Genomic DNA, 18,474 nt, shown 5'->3' with positions numbered 1-18,474 from the left:
CCCTGTGCCTCCTGTCCCATGATCCTCTCATATCCCTTTTGCCAATCACCTGTCCAGCTCTTGGCTCCATCCCTCCCCCTCCTGTCTTCTCCTATCATTTCGGATCTCTCCCTCCCGAAACGTCGACTATACCTCCTCCTGGAGATGCAGCCTGGCCTGCTGCGTTCACCAGCAATTCTGATGTGTGTTAAAAGAAATGAGAATTGACTTCAGAAAGGCAAAATGTCCGGAACAAGCCCCGCCATTCATAAATGGTAAGGTCGTGGAAAGGATTTCTAGTTTCAAGTTTTTGGGGATGAACTTCACCGAGGTCCGTCAACACAACCTCGATAGCAGGGAACGCACAACAGCGACTATGCTACTTGAGGTGCTTAAGGAGAGCTAACTGCCTCACAAATTGCTGGCTGACTTTAATCGATGTGCGACAGCGGGCATACTGACAGTGTGGGACTCTAGCTGCAGCAAGACAGATCACGAAGCGCTCCAACGGGTGATTATGATGGCTCAGCACATCACTGGGATTCAACTACCGCACCTGGAGACAATCTACAACTCTCATAACATCATTAAAGACCCTTTCTATCCCAGACACTGATCAATCTCCTGCCATCTGGTAGAAGATACAGAAACATCTTAGCCAAGACAGTAAGTCTGTGAAACAGCCTCTTCCCGAGGGCCGTTGTGCAGCTGAATAAAGCTCACCCCGGCCTGCCGATGGTCTTTGAGTGTTATGGACTATTGAAGTCACTTGTTGCATGTAAATATGGAAATATTGTTTAAAATTAATCCGTACCGCGTGCATTGTAGATATCTGTTTTGCACAGGACTGGAGAATCACCGCAGTCTCATTATCTTCAGTAATGACAATAAAGTTCTCTTCAATTCTACTGAGGTCACACACACAATGCTGAAAGAATTCAGCAAGTCAGGCGGCATTCTGACCTGCTGAGATCTTCCATCATTTTTCGGGCACCGCTCAGAATTTCCAGCAGAATGAGGTCGTGATGAGGGACGTGCAGGTCTTTTCAATGGTTGTAGGCAAGTAGCTGTTCCTGAACCCGGTCAGTGGTGTGGGTGAGGTGACCGGAGTGTGCGCTGGTCCAGCCCTGTGGTGGGTGGGCCGGGGCTGTCCGGTGATGTGGGGGGAGGGGAGGGTGGGGGCAAATGTAGGTGTGGGTGGGGCGGCCGGTGTCTAAACTGGGTGGGGGGTCTCTGTCGGTTCCACCAATGGTTCAAAGTGTGTCTCGGTGCCGGCTCGTTGCTGCGCTGAGAGGGGTGTGGTGCGAAGGCGCTACACCAGCGCGGTTGGGGTATTGCGGGTCACGTCTCACACCTTGTGTCTGTGTCGCCAGGACCAGCATGTTGACCAGTATCACCGAGGGCATCCTCTGTTGCCTCACCGGACAGCCGCTGAACGTGGTGGGGACCATTGAGAGCGTGGAGTCGGCCGACGGCTACGAGTACGTGGAGGTGAAGCCGGGACGGGTGCTGCGGGTCAGGCACATTGTGCCGAACCGGACGGAGGAGCAGGCGGCGGAAGAGGAAGAGGAGCAGGACTCCGGTAGGGGTGTGGTCCACTGCCGGCGCAGAATCTCCGTCTACCGTGGCGGACAGCTCGTCATCGAAAACCTGGGCGACGTGGTGCGTTCCGACATCCTGCCGTGTCTTGGCGGGGAGCCGCCCGCAACGCTGGAGGTGGAGGTACCGGAGTCCGGCGGCGCCGCCGTCCCGCCGCAGCCAGGTGGTGCGCCCCCGGACCCGGGCAGCGCCAGGCGGCGGCGCAAACCCAAGCGCACGGTGTTGATCGACTGCAAGAAGCGCATCACCAGCTGCAAGGGAACACACTCGGACGTGGCCCTCTTCTTCATCCACGGCGTCGGCGGCTCCCTCGACATCTGGCGGGAACAGCTGGACTTCTTCGGGCGGCTCGGCTACGAGGTGGTGGCTCCTGACCTGGCCGGTCACGGCTCCAGTACCGCACCCCGGGTAGGCGCCGCCTACACCTTCTACGCGCTGCGGGAAGACATGCGGTCCATCTTCAAACGGTACCGCAAACGGCGTAACGTCCTGATCGGACACTCTTACGGGTAGGTGTCCATCACCTGGGATCAGGTACGGGCTCGGACAGGGGAACGGGTGGGACATGAATTGGCTGGAGAGGTGAGGGACCTTCCCTAGCCACTGGTTTTCCCAAGGGCTCACGCAGGACTCGGCCGCGCCGGGCTACGATGCCTTCCTCAGCTAAGCGTCTGCCTGTGTCGGGAGAGCGTTCAAAGGGAGAGGAAGGGAGGCAAAGAGAGGGCAGAAGGAAGGTGAGAGAAGGAAAGGGCGAGGTGAGGGGTAAGGAGGGTGAAGGGTGTGTCTGAAAGAAACGTGACCTGCAGGTCCATAGACACAATGCGCGGGAGGAAGGTGGAATTGTGAGAATCCACACTAAAGGTGCAGAGTGGCCGCCAGTACGATACCTTCTGTCTGGTTCCCTGCCTCCCAGAACTGCTGTGGAGAAACGACGTCCGTCAGGGGTTCCTTGCTGAACGGTCCAGAGTGCGACTCGAACTTACCACATTCACACTGAGAGGCAGGCGGGGTCTTGCGGAGAACAGAGGCGGCTGACGGGGAGGTCCCGGGAAGGACTGAGGTTGTACAAAGACGTTGCCAAGACTTGAGGACCTGTGTTTCAGGGAAAGGTTAGAACAGGGAATAGGTCGAGATTTCATTCCCTGGAGTTGAGGAGATTGGATAGACGTACACAAAATTATCAGGGGTATAGACTGCCAGCAGGCTTTTCCCACTGAGGGTGGGGAGACTAGACTCCAGGTCATGGGTTAAGGTGAAAGGTGAAAAACGAGGGGGAATGTCTGTACTCAGGGGGTGGTGAGAGTGTGGAACAAGCTGTCAGCAGAAGTGCTGGAGGAATTCGATTTCAACATTTAAGAGAAGCTTGGATAAGTATGGATGGGAGGAGTATGAAGGATTATGGTCCAGGTGCAGCTCACTGAGGCAGAATAACATGGACTAGATGGGCTGAAGGGCCAGTTTCTGTGTTGCAATGCACCGTGACTCTAATTGGTGTGGGTGTGGGTGGGGTGTTGGTGATTGGGTGAGAGTTGGGGTCATCAGTGACTGTTCAGAGCTCACCTCAGATATTCCTCTTGCAGTGTCTCGTTTTGCACCTTCCTGGCACATGAATACCCTGACCAAGTTCACAAGGTGGTGATGATAAACGGCGGTGGTCCAACAGCCCTGGAGCCCAGTCTCTGCTCCATCTTCAACCTTCCCACCTGCGTGCTGCACTGCCTGTCGCCCTGCCTTGTCTGGAGTTTCCTCAAGTAAGGACAACCGATGGTGTGGGATGTGCTGGGGCAGCTCTGGGCACTGAAACTCAATTCTGGAACCTGGTTCCAGCTCGAGGGACATAGCTACCCTCCCGGTAACCATGCACGCCAGCCTGTTTCCTGATAACCTTGCATAGTGACCTGCCTCTTTTTTTTATCTGAGATGCTTTTGCCATCAATGAACAGTGAATGGTTGAAAGTAAATGCGAGCTGGTTCAGTCTGCAGGTAGCGGTGAGAGGTTAAGTGGTCAGTCAGAGCCGGCCGGCTGTGACTGTCTATGGGAGAGTTGTTACTGCCCTGTGTATTGACCAGTATCCTTTGTCTTTCAGAGCGGCGTTTGCGCGCCAGGGGGCAAAGGAGAAACAGCTGCTGAAGGAGGGGAACGCATTCAAGATCACCTCGTTTGTGCTGCGGGCGATGATGAGTGGTCAGTACTGGCCAGAGGGCGATGAGGTGTACCATGCTGAGCTGACTGTTCCAGTACTGCTGGTACATGGGCTACACGACAAGTTCGTCCCAGTGGATGAAGACCAACGCATGGCTGAGGTACAGGTTCTCTTTGTACCTCTCGCTCTCACTCTGATGCACGAAGTTTGGGATTCACAAACCGCATTGTCCCAGTGTCCCAACCCTGTCACATCTCTGTGGCCATAACACCATAAAACATAGGAGCAGAATTAGGCCATTCAGCCCATTGAACCTGCTCTGCCTTTCCATCATGATTGATATAGAAACATAGAAACATAGATGCAGGAGTAGGCCATTCGGCCCTTCGAGCCTGCACCGCCATTTATTATGATCATGCCTGATCATCCAACTCAGAACCCTGCCCCAGCCTTCCCTCCATACCCCCTGATCCCCGTAGCCACAAGGGCCATATCTAACTCCCTCTTAAATATAGCCAATGAACTGGCCTCAACTGTTTCCTGCGGCAGAGAATTCCACAGATTCACCACTCTCTGTGTGAAGAAGTTTTTCCTAATCTCGGTCCTAAAAAGCTTCCCCTTTATCCTCAAACTGTGACCCCTCGTTCTGGACTTCCCCAGCATCGGGAACAATCATCCTGCATCTAGCCTGTCCAATCCCTTTAGGATTTTATACGTTTCAATCAGATCCCCCCTCAATCTTCTAAATTCCAACGAGTACAAGCCCAGTTCATCCAGTCTTTCTTCATATGAAAGTCCTGCCATCCCAGGAATCAATCTGGTGAACCTTCTTTGTACTCCCTCTATGGCAAGGATGTCTTTCCTCAGATTAGGGGACCAAAACTGCACACAATACTCCAGGTGTGGTCTCACCAAGGCCTTGTACAACTGCAGTAGTACCTCCCTGCTCCTGTACTCGAATCCTCTCGCTATAAATGCCAGCATACCATTCGCCTTTCACCTCCTGCTGTACCTGCATGCCCACTTTCAATGACTGGTGTATAATGACACCCAGGTCTCGTTGCACCTCCCCTTTTTCTAATCGGCCACATTCAGATAATAATCTGTTTTCCTATTTTTGCCACCAAAGTGGATAACTTCACATTTATCCACATTAAATTGCATCTGCCATGAATTTGCCCACTCACCCAACCTATCCAAGTCACCCTGCATCCTCCTCACAGCTAACACTGCCACCCAGCTTCGTGTCATCCGCAAACTTGGAGATGCTGCATTTAATTCCCTCATCCAAGTTATTAATATATATCGTAAACAACTGGGGTCCCAGCACTGAGCCTTGCGGTACCTCACTAGTCACTGCCTGCCATTCTGAAAAGGTCCCTCAAATCCATTCTTCTGCCTTCTCTCTGAAACTGTTGACGTCCTAATAATCAAGAACCAATTAACCTCGGCGTTAAATATTCCCAGTAACTTGGGCTGCATGGCCGTCTGTAGCAGTGAGTTCGCAGACTTACCACCCTTTTGCTCAAGAATTTCCTCCTCATCTCTGTTCTAAAGAGATGACCTTTTATTCTGAGACTTTGGTTCTGGACTTCCCACCACAGGAAACATCCTCTCCATCTCCATGCTATCTGGGTCTTTCAATATTTAATAGGTTTCTGCGAGATTTACCCCTCATTCTTCTAAACTCCAGCAAGTATAGGCCCAGAGCCATCAACCACTCCTCATAAGTTAACTCCTTCATTCCCAGAATCATTTTCGTGAACTTCCTCTGGACCCTCTCCAATGCCAACAGTTACTTTTTTAGATAAGGGGCCCCAAACTGCTCACAATATTCCCAAGAGCAGTCCATCCACTGCCTTATAAAGCCTCAGCATTACATCCTTGATTTTATATTCTGTTCCTCTCAAAATGAATGCTAACATTGCAATTGCCTTCCTCACCACTGATTCAATCTGCAAGTTAAGCTTTAAGGTACCCTACACAAGGACTCCCAAGTCTCTTTGAACCTCTGATTTTTTGAAATTTCTGCCATTTAGAAGGTAGTCTACACCTTTATTCCTTCTACCAAAGTGTATGACCATGCACTGCCCCACACTGTGTTCCAGAGCCTGAGGTTTACACTTTACCTGAGAGGTGGCACGGCTGAAACTACAGGACCGAGGCTCCCGTCACAGCAGTTTGTGAGGGGGTGGAACCTGCTAAGGAAGAACAAGGTGTCTGATTAATTACTGATTCCTTTACCCATCAGATCCTGTTAATCGCCTTCCTGAAGGTCATCGATGAGGGGAGCCACATGGTGATGATGGAGTGCCCAGAGACAGTAAACACATTACTTCATGAGTTCCTGTTGTGGGAACCAGAGGTCAGTCCCAGCGAGAAATTGCCGGCTGACACGATGGCAGAAAGCAACAAGTAATGAAGGCCAGTGGTGCTATTGTTACACAGGAACTTTGGGGGAAAGGCGTGGTTCACCGCCTGTTTGGAGGAGCTGAGGACTGGAACAGCAGTATGACACGCAGAGGCCATGTGAGATGTTGAGAGGATCTGGCCTATACACAGGCCTTAGCGGTTTGTGTGGGGAATTAACCCTGTACTATGTAATTTTCGATAACTGGCAGCTATTTGTGGTGGTTTATCATCAGTCGTGTATTTTTTTAACAGAACAAATCACCAGATAGTTTGAAACTCAGTGATTAGACAGAGCTGGGCTACACAGAGTGCTAACCTGACAGAGAGACTCGAGAACTCCAGGACAATGCTGAAGAAAAGACACAGAGGTCATTAAACAAATGGTGTATTTTTTTAAATGTGTTCACTTCCTATAAAAAGTGTGGCCAACAGAGGTGGGGATTGATTGATTGATATTCAGGAATCAGCCTTTCATGTAACAGCTGGCTTCCGGTTGCTGTGATGGGTCACTGGGAGGATCGGTGTGGTAGGTGGGGATATGCTCAGATCTGTAATATATCCTCCGGAAGACACAGGCCACGATGAGGCCAGTATGCTGCTGCTCTCCCAGTAACCACTGGCATTTGTAGGTAACTACAACACATTTGTAATTAGCTGCATGCCGGATGAGGAATTGGCAAGGGGGAATGTGTTCCAGGAGTTTGTGACCTTATCTCGAGCGGAGGCCAGCTTCCTGTCAGGTCACTTTAGCCACCTGGCTGCTTCAATCTCATTGGTTCTCCTGACCCATCACCTGACTCAGGTGAAGGATGCTTTGATGTCATTGGTTGTCAAGACCAGCACCTGACTCAGATGAGACTTCAGTGAGCAAGCAGTTGTCCATCAGAGTGTAATCTGTCCAGTGCATTAATCTGGATGAACCAGTATTGGCCCTGCCTAGTTACCCTCTCCAGTACCTGACGAGATGTGCTGTTACCCACTATACTGAATGTCAATTATTTCCAGTATCTTTACAGTCAGTGCTATTGTGTAACATGGTATGTATGATAATATGGAATATATTGAATCCTGTTAATTCTCTAGTGTATATTATTTTATATAAATTATGGATGCACAGGAGAATTTCCTGTGGGGTTGCTGATTGTATGTTCAAACATTACTTTCATTTGGACTTTACAGTTCTCATCATTGACACTTCTTGGCAAGGTTCCAAAGGAAAACACATTCTACATTTTTTTTGGCCTGTGACACTCCTGGGTGTCTGTTATTCTACACAAGAGACCACATGGGAGTAGAATTAGTCCATTCAGCTCATCAAGTCTGCTCACCATTCCATCATGGCTGATTTATTGTCCTTCTGATTTCTCCCTGTAACTTTCGACACCCTGACTAATCGAGAACCTATCAACCTCCAGAGTCATAGTCACAGAACCTGACAGCTTAGAAAAGGCCCTTCAGCCCATCGAGTCTATGCCAAATCATTAATCTGCCTAGTCATTAGAATCTCAACCCAAAGACCAGACTTATCCTTTCCATACTTACCTTAAACCTAATGGCAAAGTGTTCCTCTACACAAACTTCTGTCACCTGCCATGTCTCACTCCAGTATCACACACTGTCTCATTGGGACTTGTGTGCTGATTAAGGAAACTTTTCTGAACACATTTGACAAACTCTTTCCCATCCAGCCCTATTACAGTACGTGAAAAGTTAAAATCACCTACTATAACAACCTTATATTTCTTGCAACGGTGTGTGATCTCTCTACAAATTTGTTCCACTAAATCCTGCGGACTTTTGGGTGATCTATAATATAATCCCATTAGGGTGGTCATAGCTTTCTTATTCCTCAGTTCTACACATAAAACCTCACTAGATAAGCTCTCCAGTCTGTCCTGACTGAGCACTGCTGTGACATTTTTCATGACTAGTAACACCACACCTCCTCTTTTACTCCCCCCCGCTCTGTCAAGGAACCCTAGAACACAGAGCTGCCAGTCCCGACCCTCCTGCAACCAAGATTCATAATGGCTATAATGTCATAATTCGACGTGCTGATCCATGCCCTAAGTTCTTAGTCCACTTTAAATATACCCAAAGACTTTGCCTCAATGGCCAACCATAGCAATGAATTCTACAGATTCACCACCCTCTGGCTAAAAAAAACTCTTCCTGATCTCAAGGCACGTTCTTCTATCCTGAGGCTGTATCCTCTGGTCCTAGACTTCCCCACTATAGGAAACATCCTCTCCACATCATTCTATCTAGGTCTTTCAACATTCTGTGTATATACTGCATATACAGTGCCTATAAAAAGTATTCACCCCACCCCCAGAAGTTTTCATGTTTTATTGTTTTACAACATTGAATCACAGTGGATTTAATTTGGCTTTTTTGACACTGATCAACAGAAAGAAGACTTCATGTCAAAGTGAAAACAGATCTCTACAAAGTGATCTAAATTAATTACAAATATAAAACACAAAATAATTGATTGCATAAGTACTCACACCCCTTTAATATTGGGGAGCATGCCTTATGAGAATAGGTTGAGTGAACTTGGCCTTTTCTCCTTGAAGTGATGGAGGATGAGAGATGACCTGACAGAGGTGTATAAGATGAGGAGAGGTATTGATCGTGTGGATAGTCAGAGGCTTTTTCCTAGGCTGAAATGAGAGAGCGCAGTTTTAAGGTGCTTGGAGGTAGGTACAGAGGAGATGTCAGGGGGTAAGTTTTTTTTTATACACAGAGTGGTGAGTGCGTGGAATGGGCTGCTGGTAGTGGTGGAGGAGGTGGAAACGATAGGATCTTTTAAGAGACTCCCGGATGGATACGTAGAGCTTAGAAAAATAGAGGGCTATGGGTAAGCCTAGGTAGTTCTAAGGTAAGGACATGCTTGGCACAGCTTTGTGGGCTGAAGGGCCTGTATTGTGCTGTAGGTTTTCTATGTTTTCTAATATGACACACCAAATATCACTGATGCAGCCAATTGGTTTTAGAAGTCACATAATTAGTTAATTGAAGGTCTGTGTGCAGTCAATTGATTAAGAACACTCCAAGCATCTCCACCAAAAGGCTATTGAAAAGCACAAGTCAGGAGATGGATACAAGAAAATTTCCAAGTCACTGAATATCTCTTGGAGTACAATTAAGTCAATCATCAAGAAATGGAAAGAATATGACACAGCTATAAATCTGCCTAGAGCAGGCTGCCCTCAAAAACTGAGTGACTGTGCAAGAAGGGGACTGGTGAGGGAGGCCACCAAGAGACCTATGACAACTCTGGAGGAATTACAAGCTTCAGTGGCTGAGATGGGAGAGACTGCGCATACAACATCTGTTGCCCAGCTGCTTCACCAGTCACAGTTTTATGGGAGAGTGGCAAAGGGAAAGTCACTGTTGAAAAAAAACTCATTTGAAATCTTGGCTATAATTTCCCAAAAGCAATTTAGGAGATTCTAAAGTCAGCTAGAAGAAGGTTCTACAGTCTGATGAAACCAAAATTGAGTTTTTTGGCCATCAAACTAAACACTATGTTTGGTGTAAGCCACACACCATGAATCATCAAAACACACCATCACTACTGTGCTGCATCATGCTGTGGGGATGCTTCACTGCACCAGGCCCTGGAAGACTTGTGAAGGTAGAGGGTAAAATGAATGCAAAAAAACTACAGGGAAATCCTGGAGGAAAACCTGATGCAGTCTGCAGGAGACTTTGACTTGGGAGAAGATTTGTTTTCCAGCAGGACAATGACCCCCAAGCATAAAGGCAATGCTATAAAGGATGGCTTAAAACAACAAAGTTAATGTCCTGGAGTGGGCAAGTCAGAGTCCAATTGAGAATTTGTGGCTGGACTTGAAAAGGGCTGTTCACTCATGATCCCTGTACAATCTGACAGAGCTTGAGCAGTTTTGTAAAGAGAATAGGGGAAAATTGCAGTGTCCAGATGTGCAAAGCTGATAGAGACCTCAGGGCTGTAATACAGACTTCAAGGGGGTGAATGTTTATGCAATCAATTATTTAGTGTTTTTATATCTGTAATTAATTTAGATCACTTTGTAGAGACCTGTTTTCACTTTGACACAAAAGTGTCTTTTGCTGTTAATCAGTGTCAAAAAAGCCAAATTAAATCCACTGTAATTCATTGCTGTAAAACAATAAAACATGAAAACTTCCAAGGGGGATGAATACTTTTTATAGGCATTTTATCTCAAATCCCTGATTCGATCCCAACCTCTCACTCAGTACTAGGTATCTGAACATATGAATTTCCCTCCTTTCCCCACCCTGTTGAATTCTTTTAATTACATTCCAGAGTCTCTGATCTTTAACGTCAACTCCTCCTTCCCTCGCCCCCCAATTAGATTCTACCCTGTGATTTACTCCCTGTTATCTGTTGTTCTATAAACCCCCGAACTTCTCAATTCACTTCTTTGAATTATTTTGCCATTATTATTAATTGTAAAGCAGGAAAAAGAAACACACAAAATGCTGGAGGAACTCAGCAGGTCAGGCAGCATCTATAGAAGTGAATAGACAGTCAATGTTTCGGGCCGAGACCCTTCACCAGGACTGAGAAGGAAAGGGGAAAGATAGCTGGAAGGTGATAGGTGAAGCCAGGTGGGTAGGAAAGGTCAAGGGCTGGATAAGAAGGAATCTGATAGGAGAGTGGATCACAGGAAAAAGGTGGGGGGGGGGGGGAGGAAAAAGAATCCTGATTGGAGGGAGCCAAATTAATTTTAAATGACGTAATCACATGGTTGTTATTGCGTTGCCTGGTGTTGAAAGTGAACTGATTAATTAAAGGTCGATGTGGTGAAATCAGCAGTTGTGTTCCAGCTGGGTCTCAGTGTGATAAGCTGCGGTCATTCATTTGGGGTTCAGACCGGCTGAATATTTGTGATCTCATCTCCCAGATTCCATTACAGTCAATGAATTATTTTAAAAAGGTGTGTGCAATAAGACCATAAGCCATTGGAGCAGAATTAGGCCATTCAGTCCATCGAGTCTGCTCCACCATTCCATCATGCCTGATTTATAAACAGGAGAAATTCTGCAGATGCTGAAAATCCAAAACAACACACACAAAATGCTGGAGGAACTCAGCAGGTCAGGCAGCACCTATGGAAATGAACAGTCAATGTTTTGGGCCGAGACCCTTCTTCAGGACTGGAAAGGAAGAGGGAGGTCGGCCCAGCTGGAAGGTGACAGGTGAAGCCAGGTTGATGGGAAAGGTAAAGAGCTGGAGATGAGGGAATCTGATAGAGGAGAGTGGACTATAGGAGAAAGGGAAGGAGGAGGAGATCCAGAGATAGCTGACAGGCAGGTAAGGGGCCAGAGTGGGGACTAGAAGAGGACTGGGGAGGAGGGGGGCGGGGAGGGAGTTTTATGCTGGAAGGAGAATTCGATATTCATGCCATTAGGTTGGAGGCTACCTAAATGGCGTTGGTCCTCCTCCCTGAGCAGGGGTCCCTAACCTTATCTGCACCGCGGACCGGTTTAATATTTACAATATTCTTGCAGACCGGCCGACCAGGGGTGGGGTGGGGGTGTTAATCACGACCGGAGTATAGGTGATATGTCAACTATAAGTCACTTATCAGTGGCTAATACACTCAATTTTGTTTCTAAAAGGGTTTATCTAACGAATTTAATATTAAACACACAGCACATATTTTCCTCGCATGAATATAGTGATAAGTCAATTATAAGTCATAAGGGGGTTCCTTATGCCCAGTCTATTCCAAAATTTAGTTTTCGTTGCATTCATTGCGGAAAACCCCGCTTCGCAGAGATATGATGTTGGAAATGGAGGCAACGTTTTCAGTGCTTTGGTGGTTATCTCAGGATATTCAGCCTTGACTTTGATCCAGAATGCTGGCAGAGATGTTATGTCAAACGTACTTTTCAGCCCACCGTCATTTGCAAGCTCGAGGAGTTGATCTTCTTCCCGTGCTGACACGGATGATTCACCGGGGATATTCACAAATGGGTCACGGACCCATTCCTTTGCACGTTTTGGGTCATTTGCGGTTGGGCAGTAACGCTCGAATTCTGTCGACAGTGAAGACAGGTGATCGCGCACCAGCTGTGAGAAGGACGATGCAGCCTCAGACTCTCCCAAATTCCCAGCTAATGTTGGGAACATGTCAAATATGCCCCTGTCCACTTGCCAACCCCACAGTTCCAGTTTGGCTGTGAAAGCAGACACTTTATCTGCCAACTTGAAGACAGTTGTCATTCTCCCCTGAAGTGACAAATTGAGTTCATTGAGCAGGTTGAAGATGTCACACAGATAAGCGAGTTTTGCTGTCCACTCCTCATCACTGAAGTGTGCTGCCAGTGGTGACTTTTTTCCTGAAAGAAATCTCTGTAGCTGCTCTCTTAACTCAAAAACCCTGGCCAGGGCTCTCCCCCTTGATAGCCACCTGACTTCAGTGTGTAAGAGAAGGCGTTTGTGCTCTGCATCCATTTCCTCGCAAAGCTGCTCAAACAGATGTGAGTTAAGGGCTTTTGTTTTCATGTGATTGATAACTTCAACAACATCACTCAATACACTGTTAAGATCAGGTGACATTTTTTGGCTAGCCAGCATTTCCCTGTGTGTGACACAGTGTGTAGACTGGCATTCAGGAGTAATCTCTGTGACTCGGGTAGTGAAACCAGACTTGTTAAGCCATTTCAAAAGCTGTGCTTCAATGTCCTCCACTATGTCATCGATTCTCCTTGAAACTGTGGTAGCTGAAAGAGAAACCTGTGCCATCTTGTTAGCTGCAGCTTCTCCCAACAGTTCATGGCACATGTCCTTGGCAGCAGGCAGAATCAATTCTTCACCAACAGTGAAAGGCTTCTTAGCCTTTGCAATACGGCTAGCCACTAAATATGACGCTCTCAGAGCAGCAGCATTTGTGGAGGTGGTGGCTCTCAGCACTTGCTTCTGTTCCGCTTGCTCATGTTTTTTCCCCTCAAAAGACTCAACGGGTTTGTCTTTAAGTGCAGGGTGCTTAGACTCAAGGTTCCGAAGCAGTTTTGAGGGCTTCATTGCCTCATTAGACAGCTTGTCTCCACATATCACACAGGGGGCTTGGAGCGTGCGAGTCACTGGTCACAATAAAGCCATATTTTATGTACAACTCGTTGTATTTTCTGTTGAAGGAAGCTTTCTTTTTTTTTGCAGTCTCGGCCTCAGCTGTCTCTGCGTCATCATCGTTAGGCCTTTTATGTCCCCTACCATCTCTTCCAAAGAAATTCTCAAGCAACATTTGTTTTTTACTCATCGAGTAGTTGCAGGTTACTGACCGACTGATGACTTCGCGTGGGTAATGACTTTGTGTGTGTTCAAGTTCAACAGTGGGCGTGACAGGGAATGAGGAAAGGTGCAGTTGACTCACATCGTTCTCTCGCGGCCCGGTGGTTGGGGACCGGTGTCCGAGGATGGCCTCGTCTTGGCAAAAGAGAAGGGATGGATTGACAAGTTGGAATGGGAATGGGAATTTAAAAGGTTTGGGCAAGTTCTGCTTTTAGCAGATGGAATGGAGGTCCTCGACAAAGCGGTCCCCTCCAATTCACAACGGGCCTCATGATTGTAGAGAAGGCTGCAACAGGATCACCTGAAAAGGCTGCTTGGGGCTCCTAGTGGAGGTGAATGGGCAGGTGTTGCATGCAGATAGGCCGCTTGAAGGGAAACTCCATTCTTAGACAAAGGCGGACATCTCAGATGTCCTGGAAAGGAAAGCCACATTCCGGAAACAGATCCAGTGGGGATGAAGGAATTGAGAAACAGGAATAGCAGTTTTACAGGAGATAGGGTGGGAAGAAGAATAGTCAAGTGCAGGGCAGGGTGGAGGTTGGAGTCTAGTGCCTCTTAAACCCATTCTCCTGCCTTCTCTCCATAACCATTCACATCCTGACTGATCAAGAACCTATCTACCTCTGTTTAAATATACCCAATGACTTGACTGTCACAGCCGTCCATGCCAAATAATTCCATACTCACCAACCTCTGGCTAAAGAAATTCCTCATTTCTGTTCTAAATAGACGTTCCTCTATTCTGAGCCTGTGCCTTCTGGTCCTAGACTCCCCCACTATAGGAAATATTCACTCTGTCGAGGCCTTTCAATATTCAATAGTATTCCATGAGAACCCCCTTATCTTTCTAAACTTCACAGTACACAGGCTCAGAGTCATCAAACACTCCTCATACAGTGCAAACACGAGGAAATCTGCAGATGCTGGAAATTCAAGCAACACACGTCAAAGTTGCTGGTGAACGCAGCAGGCCAGGCAGCATCTCTAGGAAGAGGTACAGTTGACGTTTCAGGCCGAGACCCTTCGTCAGGACTAACTGAAGGAAGAGTTAGACAGTAATTGTTTCATTCCCGGAATCACTCTCGAAACCTCTGTAATGCCAGCACATCTGCAACAAGGGGCCAGAAAACTGCAGTCTGACCAATGCCTTATAAAGCCTCAGCATTACATCCTTGTTCTTATATTCTAGTCCTCTTGAAATAAAGGCTAACATTGTATCTGTCTTCTTACCATCAACTCCATCTACAAGTTAGGGAACTTAGGGAATCCTGCACAAGGACTCCCAAGTCCCTTTACGCCTCTAATTTGTGAATTTCCTCATTTAGAAAATAGTCTACGCCTTTATTCTTTCTACCAGAGTGCACGAACATATACTTCCCTACACTCTATTCTGCCTACCACCGGAATAAAGAATTGATTTTTCAAGCCAAGGCCATTCCTCAGAATGAAGGGTCTTGGCCCAAAACGTTGACACAATCTATCCCTACACCCTCTGGCTAAAGAAATTCCTCACCTTTGTTCTAAATGGACATCACTCTATTCTGAGCCTGTGTCCTCTGGTCTTAGACTCCCCCATCATAGGAAACATGCTCTCCACAACCACTCTATACATGCCTTTCACCATTTGATAGGTTTCATTGAGGTCACCACTCATTCTTCTGAATTTCAGAGAGTAAAGGCCCAGAGGCATCAGTTGCTCCTCACCTGACAAGCCTTTCATTCCCAGAATTATTCTCTTGAACCTCCTCTGAACCCTCTCCATGTCAGCACATCCTCCCTTAGATAAAGGGCCCAAAACTGCTCACAATACTCCAAGTGAGGCCTTACCAGTGCCTTATAAAAGATCAGAATTACATTGTTGATATTATATTTTAGTCCTCACGAAATGAATGCTAACGTTGAATTTGCCTACCTCACTGACCCAGCCTGCGAATTAACCTTTAGGAAATCCATGAAGAGGACTCGCAAGTCCCTTTGCATCTCAGATTTTTGAATATCTTCCCCATTTAGAAAACAGTTTAGGCTTTTGTTCTTTCTAACAAAGTGCATAACATACACTTGCTGATACTGTATTCCATTTGCCACTTCTTTGCCCATAAGATATAGGGGCAGAATTAGGTCATTCAGCCCAAGTCTACGCCACCATTCCATCACGGCTGATCCTGGATCCCACTCAACCCCATACACCTATCTTCTTGCCATAGACTTTGATGCTCTGACCAGTCAAGAAGTAATCAACTTCCACTTTAAATATACCCACAGACTTGGCCTCCACTACAGTCTGTGGCAGAGCAGGCCACAGATTCAGTGCTCTCTGGCTAAAAAAGTTCTTCTGTACCACTGTTCTAAAAGGTGGGTCCTCAATTTTGATGCTGTGCCCTCTAGCTCTGGATAACCCCCCCCCCCCGCCATAGGAAACATTCTCTCCACATCCACCAGATCAAGTCCTTTCGACATTCAGTAGGTTTCAATGAGATTGCCCTGCATTACTCTAAATTCCAGCAAGTACAGGCCCAAAGCTGCCAAATGCTCCTTATATGTTAACCCCTTCATTCCTGCAATCATCCTTGTGAACCTCCTCTGGACTCTCTCAATGACAGCACATCCTTTCTCAGATATGGGGCCCAAAACCATTGACAATACTCCAAGTGTGGCTTGATTAGTGTCTTAAAGGCTCAGCATTATCTCCTTGCTTTTGTATTCTATTGCCCTTGAAATAAATGCCAGCATTGCATTTGGCTTCTTTACTGGACTCAACCTGTAAATTAACCCTCTGCAAGTGGACTGCTAAGTCCCTCTGCACCTCTGCTGTTTGAACCTTCTCCCCATTTAGATACTAGTCTGCACTATTGTTCCTCTGCATTATCGTACATTTCCCAACACTGTATTCCATCTGCCACCTTTTTGCCCATCCTTCCAATTTGTCTAAGTCCTGCTGCAATCGCACTGCTTCCTCAGCACCAGCTACCCATCCATCTATCTTTGTATCATCTGCAAACTTTGCCACAAAGCCATTAATTCCATTATCCAAATCATTGACAAACAATGTGAAAAGTAGCGGTCCCAATACTGACCCCTGTGGAACACTAGTTACCGGCAGCCAACCAGAAAAGGCCCCTTTTATTCCTGTTTGCTGCCTCCTGCCTGTCAGCCATTCCTCTATCCATGCCAGTATCTTTCCTATAATGCCATAGGATTTTATCTTGTTAAGCAGCCCCATTGTGTGACATCTTATCAAACACCTTCTGAAAATCCAAGTAAATGACTTTCACTGCCTCCCCTTTGTCCATCCTGCTTGTTACTTCCTCAAAAAACTCTAACAGATTTGTCAGGCAAGGTTTCCTTTTACAGAAACCATGCTGACTTTGACTTATTTTATCATTAGTCTCCAAGTACCCTGAAATCTCATCCTTAACAGTAGACTCCAACAGTTTCCCAACCACTGAGGTTGGGCTAACTGACCTATAATTTCCTTCTTCCCTTCTTAAAGAGTAGAGTGACATTTGCAATTTTTCCAGTCCACCAGGGCCATGCTAAAATCAAGTGATTCTTGAAAGGTCATGACCAATGTATCCGTTAACTCTCCAGCAACCTCTCTCAGGACTCTGGGATGTAGTCCATCTGGTCCAGGTGACCTTTGAGTTTGCCTAACACTTTTCCCTTTGTAATGTCAATGGCACTTACTCCTGCTCCCTGACACTCACAGACCTCTGGCACACTGCTGGTATCTTCCACAGTGAAGACTGATGCAAAGTACCCATTAAGTTCATCTGCCATTTCTTTGTCCCCTATTGCTACCTCACCAGCAGCATTTTCCAGTGGCCCAATATCAACTCACCTCCCTTTTACTCTATATAACTGAACAAACTTCTAGTATCCTGCTTTATATTATTTGCTAGTTTGCACTGTTATTTAATCTTTTCCCTTCTTATAGCTTTCTTAGTTGCCTTTTGTTGGATTTTAAAAGCTTCCCACTCACTTTTGCTACCTTATATGCCCTTTCCTTGGCTTTTATGCAGTCCTTGACTTCCTTTGTCAGCCACAGTTGCCTACCCCAGCCATTTGAGAACAACTTCTTCTGTGGGACATATCTACCCTGCACCTTGTGAACTATTCCCAGAAACTTCAGCCAACTCTGCTCTGCTATCATCCCCACTAGTATCCTCCTCCAATCCATCTGGGCAAGCTCCTCTCTCATGTGTCTGTAATTCCCTTTATTCCATTGCGATACTGATTCATGTGAGTTATGCTTCTCCCTCTCAAACTGTAGTATGAATTCAATCATATTATGATTATTGCCTCCTGTTATTTTAAACAACTCCCAACAGCTTTAGTAAATCTACCCACAAGAATATTGGTCCCCTCAGATTCAAGTGCAACCCGCCCCTTTTGAGCAGGTCACACACCTGCCCCAAAGAGGTCCCCATTATCCAGAAATCTGACTCCCTGTTCCCTGCTCCAATTCTTCAGCCACCCTATTCTATTCCCATACTCATGATCGCATGGCACAGGAAGTAATCCCAAGATTACTACCCTTAAGGTCCTGCTTCTCAGCTTCCTTTGTAACTCCCTGTAATCTTTTTTCAGGACCGCTTCCCTTTTTGTACCTGTCACTGGTACCAAAATGTATCACAATTTCTCTGGCTGTTCACCCTAATCTGCCTGAGTCCTTCTGCAGTCTCCTGACTTCCTCAAAACTCACCTATCTTTGTATTGTTTGCAAACTTGGCCACAAAACTGTCAATTTCATCACCCAAATCATTGATGTGTGACATGAAAAATGCTGTCCCAACACCAATATTTGTGGAGAATCGGTAGATGTTGTACACTTGAATTTTCAGAAGCCTTTGATAAGGTTCCACCCATGAGGCTGCTTAATAAGTTAAGAACCCCTGGTATCACAAACGTGAGAAAATCTGCAGTTGCTGGAAATCCAAGCAACAGACACACACACAAAATGCTGGAGGAACTCAGTAGGCCAGGCAGCATATTTCAGGCTGAGACCCTTCTCAGTCCTGATGAAGGGTC

The 18,474-nt window shown here is 46.7% G+C and overlaps 1 protein-coding gene across 1 annotated transcript; it reads left to right on the top strand.

Annotated features, from left to right (window-relative positions):
* The first annotated feature begins 1,356 nt into the window (after positions 1-1,356).
* LOC140188125 (protein ABHD8-like) lies at positions 1,357-6,141 on the top strand. The gene is made up of 4 exons (XM_072244101.1): positions 1,357-2,087; positions 3,159-3,329; positions 3,666-3,882; positions 5,974-6,141. The coding sequence occupies exons 1-4, from the start codon at positions 1,360-1,362 to the stop codon at positions 6,139-6,141; spliced, it is 1,284 nt and encodes a 427-aa protein (XP_072100202.1). The 5' UTR covers positions 1,357-1,359.
* Positions 6,142-18,474: the final 12,333 nt, after the last annotated feature.

Source organism: Mobula birostris, chromosome 26 (genome assembly GCF_030028105.1).
Source record: "Mobula birostris isolate sMobBir1 chromosome 26, sMobBir1.hap1, whole genome shotgun sequence".
In the NCBI taxonomy this organism is placed as follows: Eukaryota; Metazoa; Chordata; class Chondrichthyes; order Myliobatiformes; family Myliobatidae; genus Mobula; species Mobula birostris.
The sequence above is the reverse complement of the archived record's forward strand: the minus strand, read 5'-3'. Positions and strand labels throughout refer to the sequence as shown.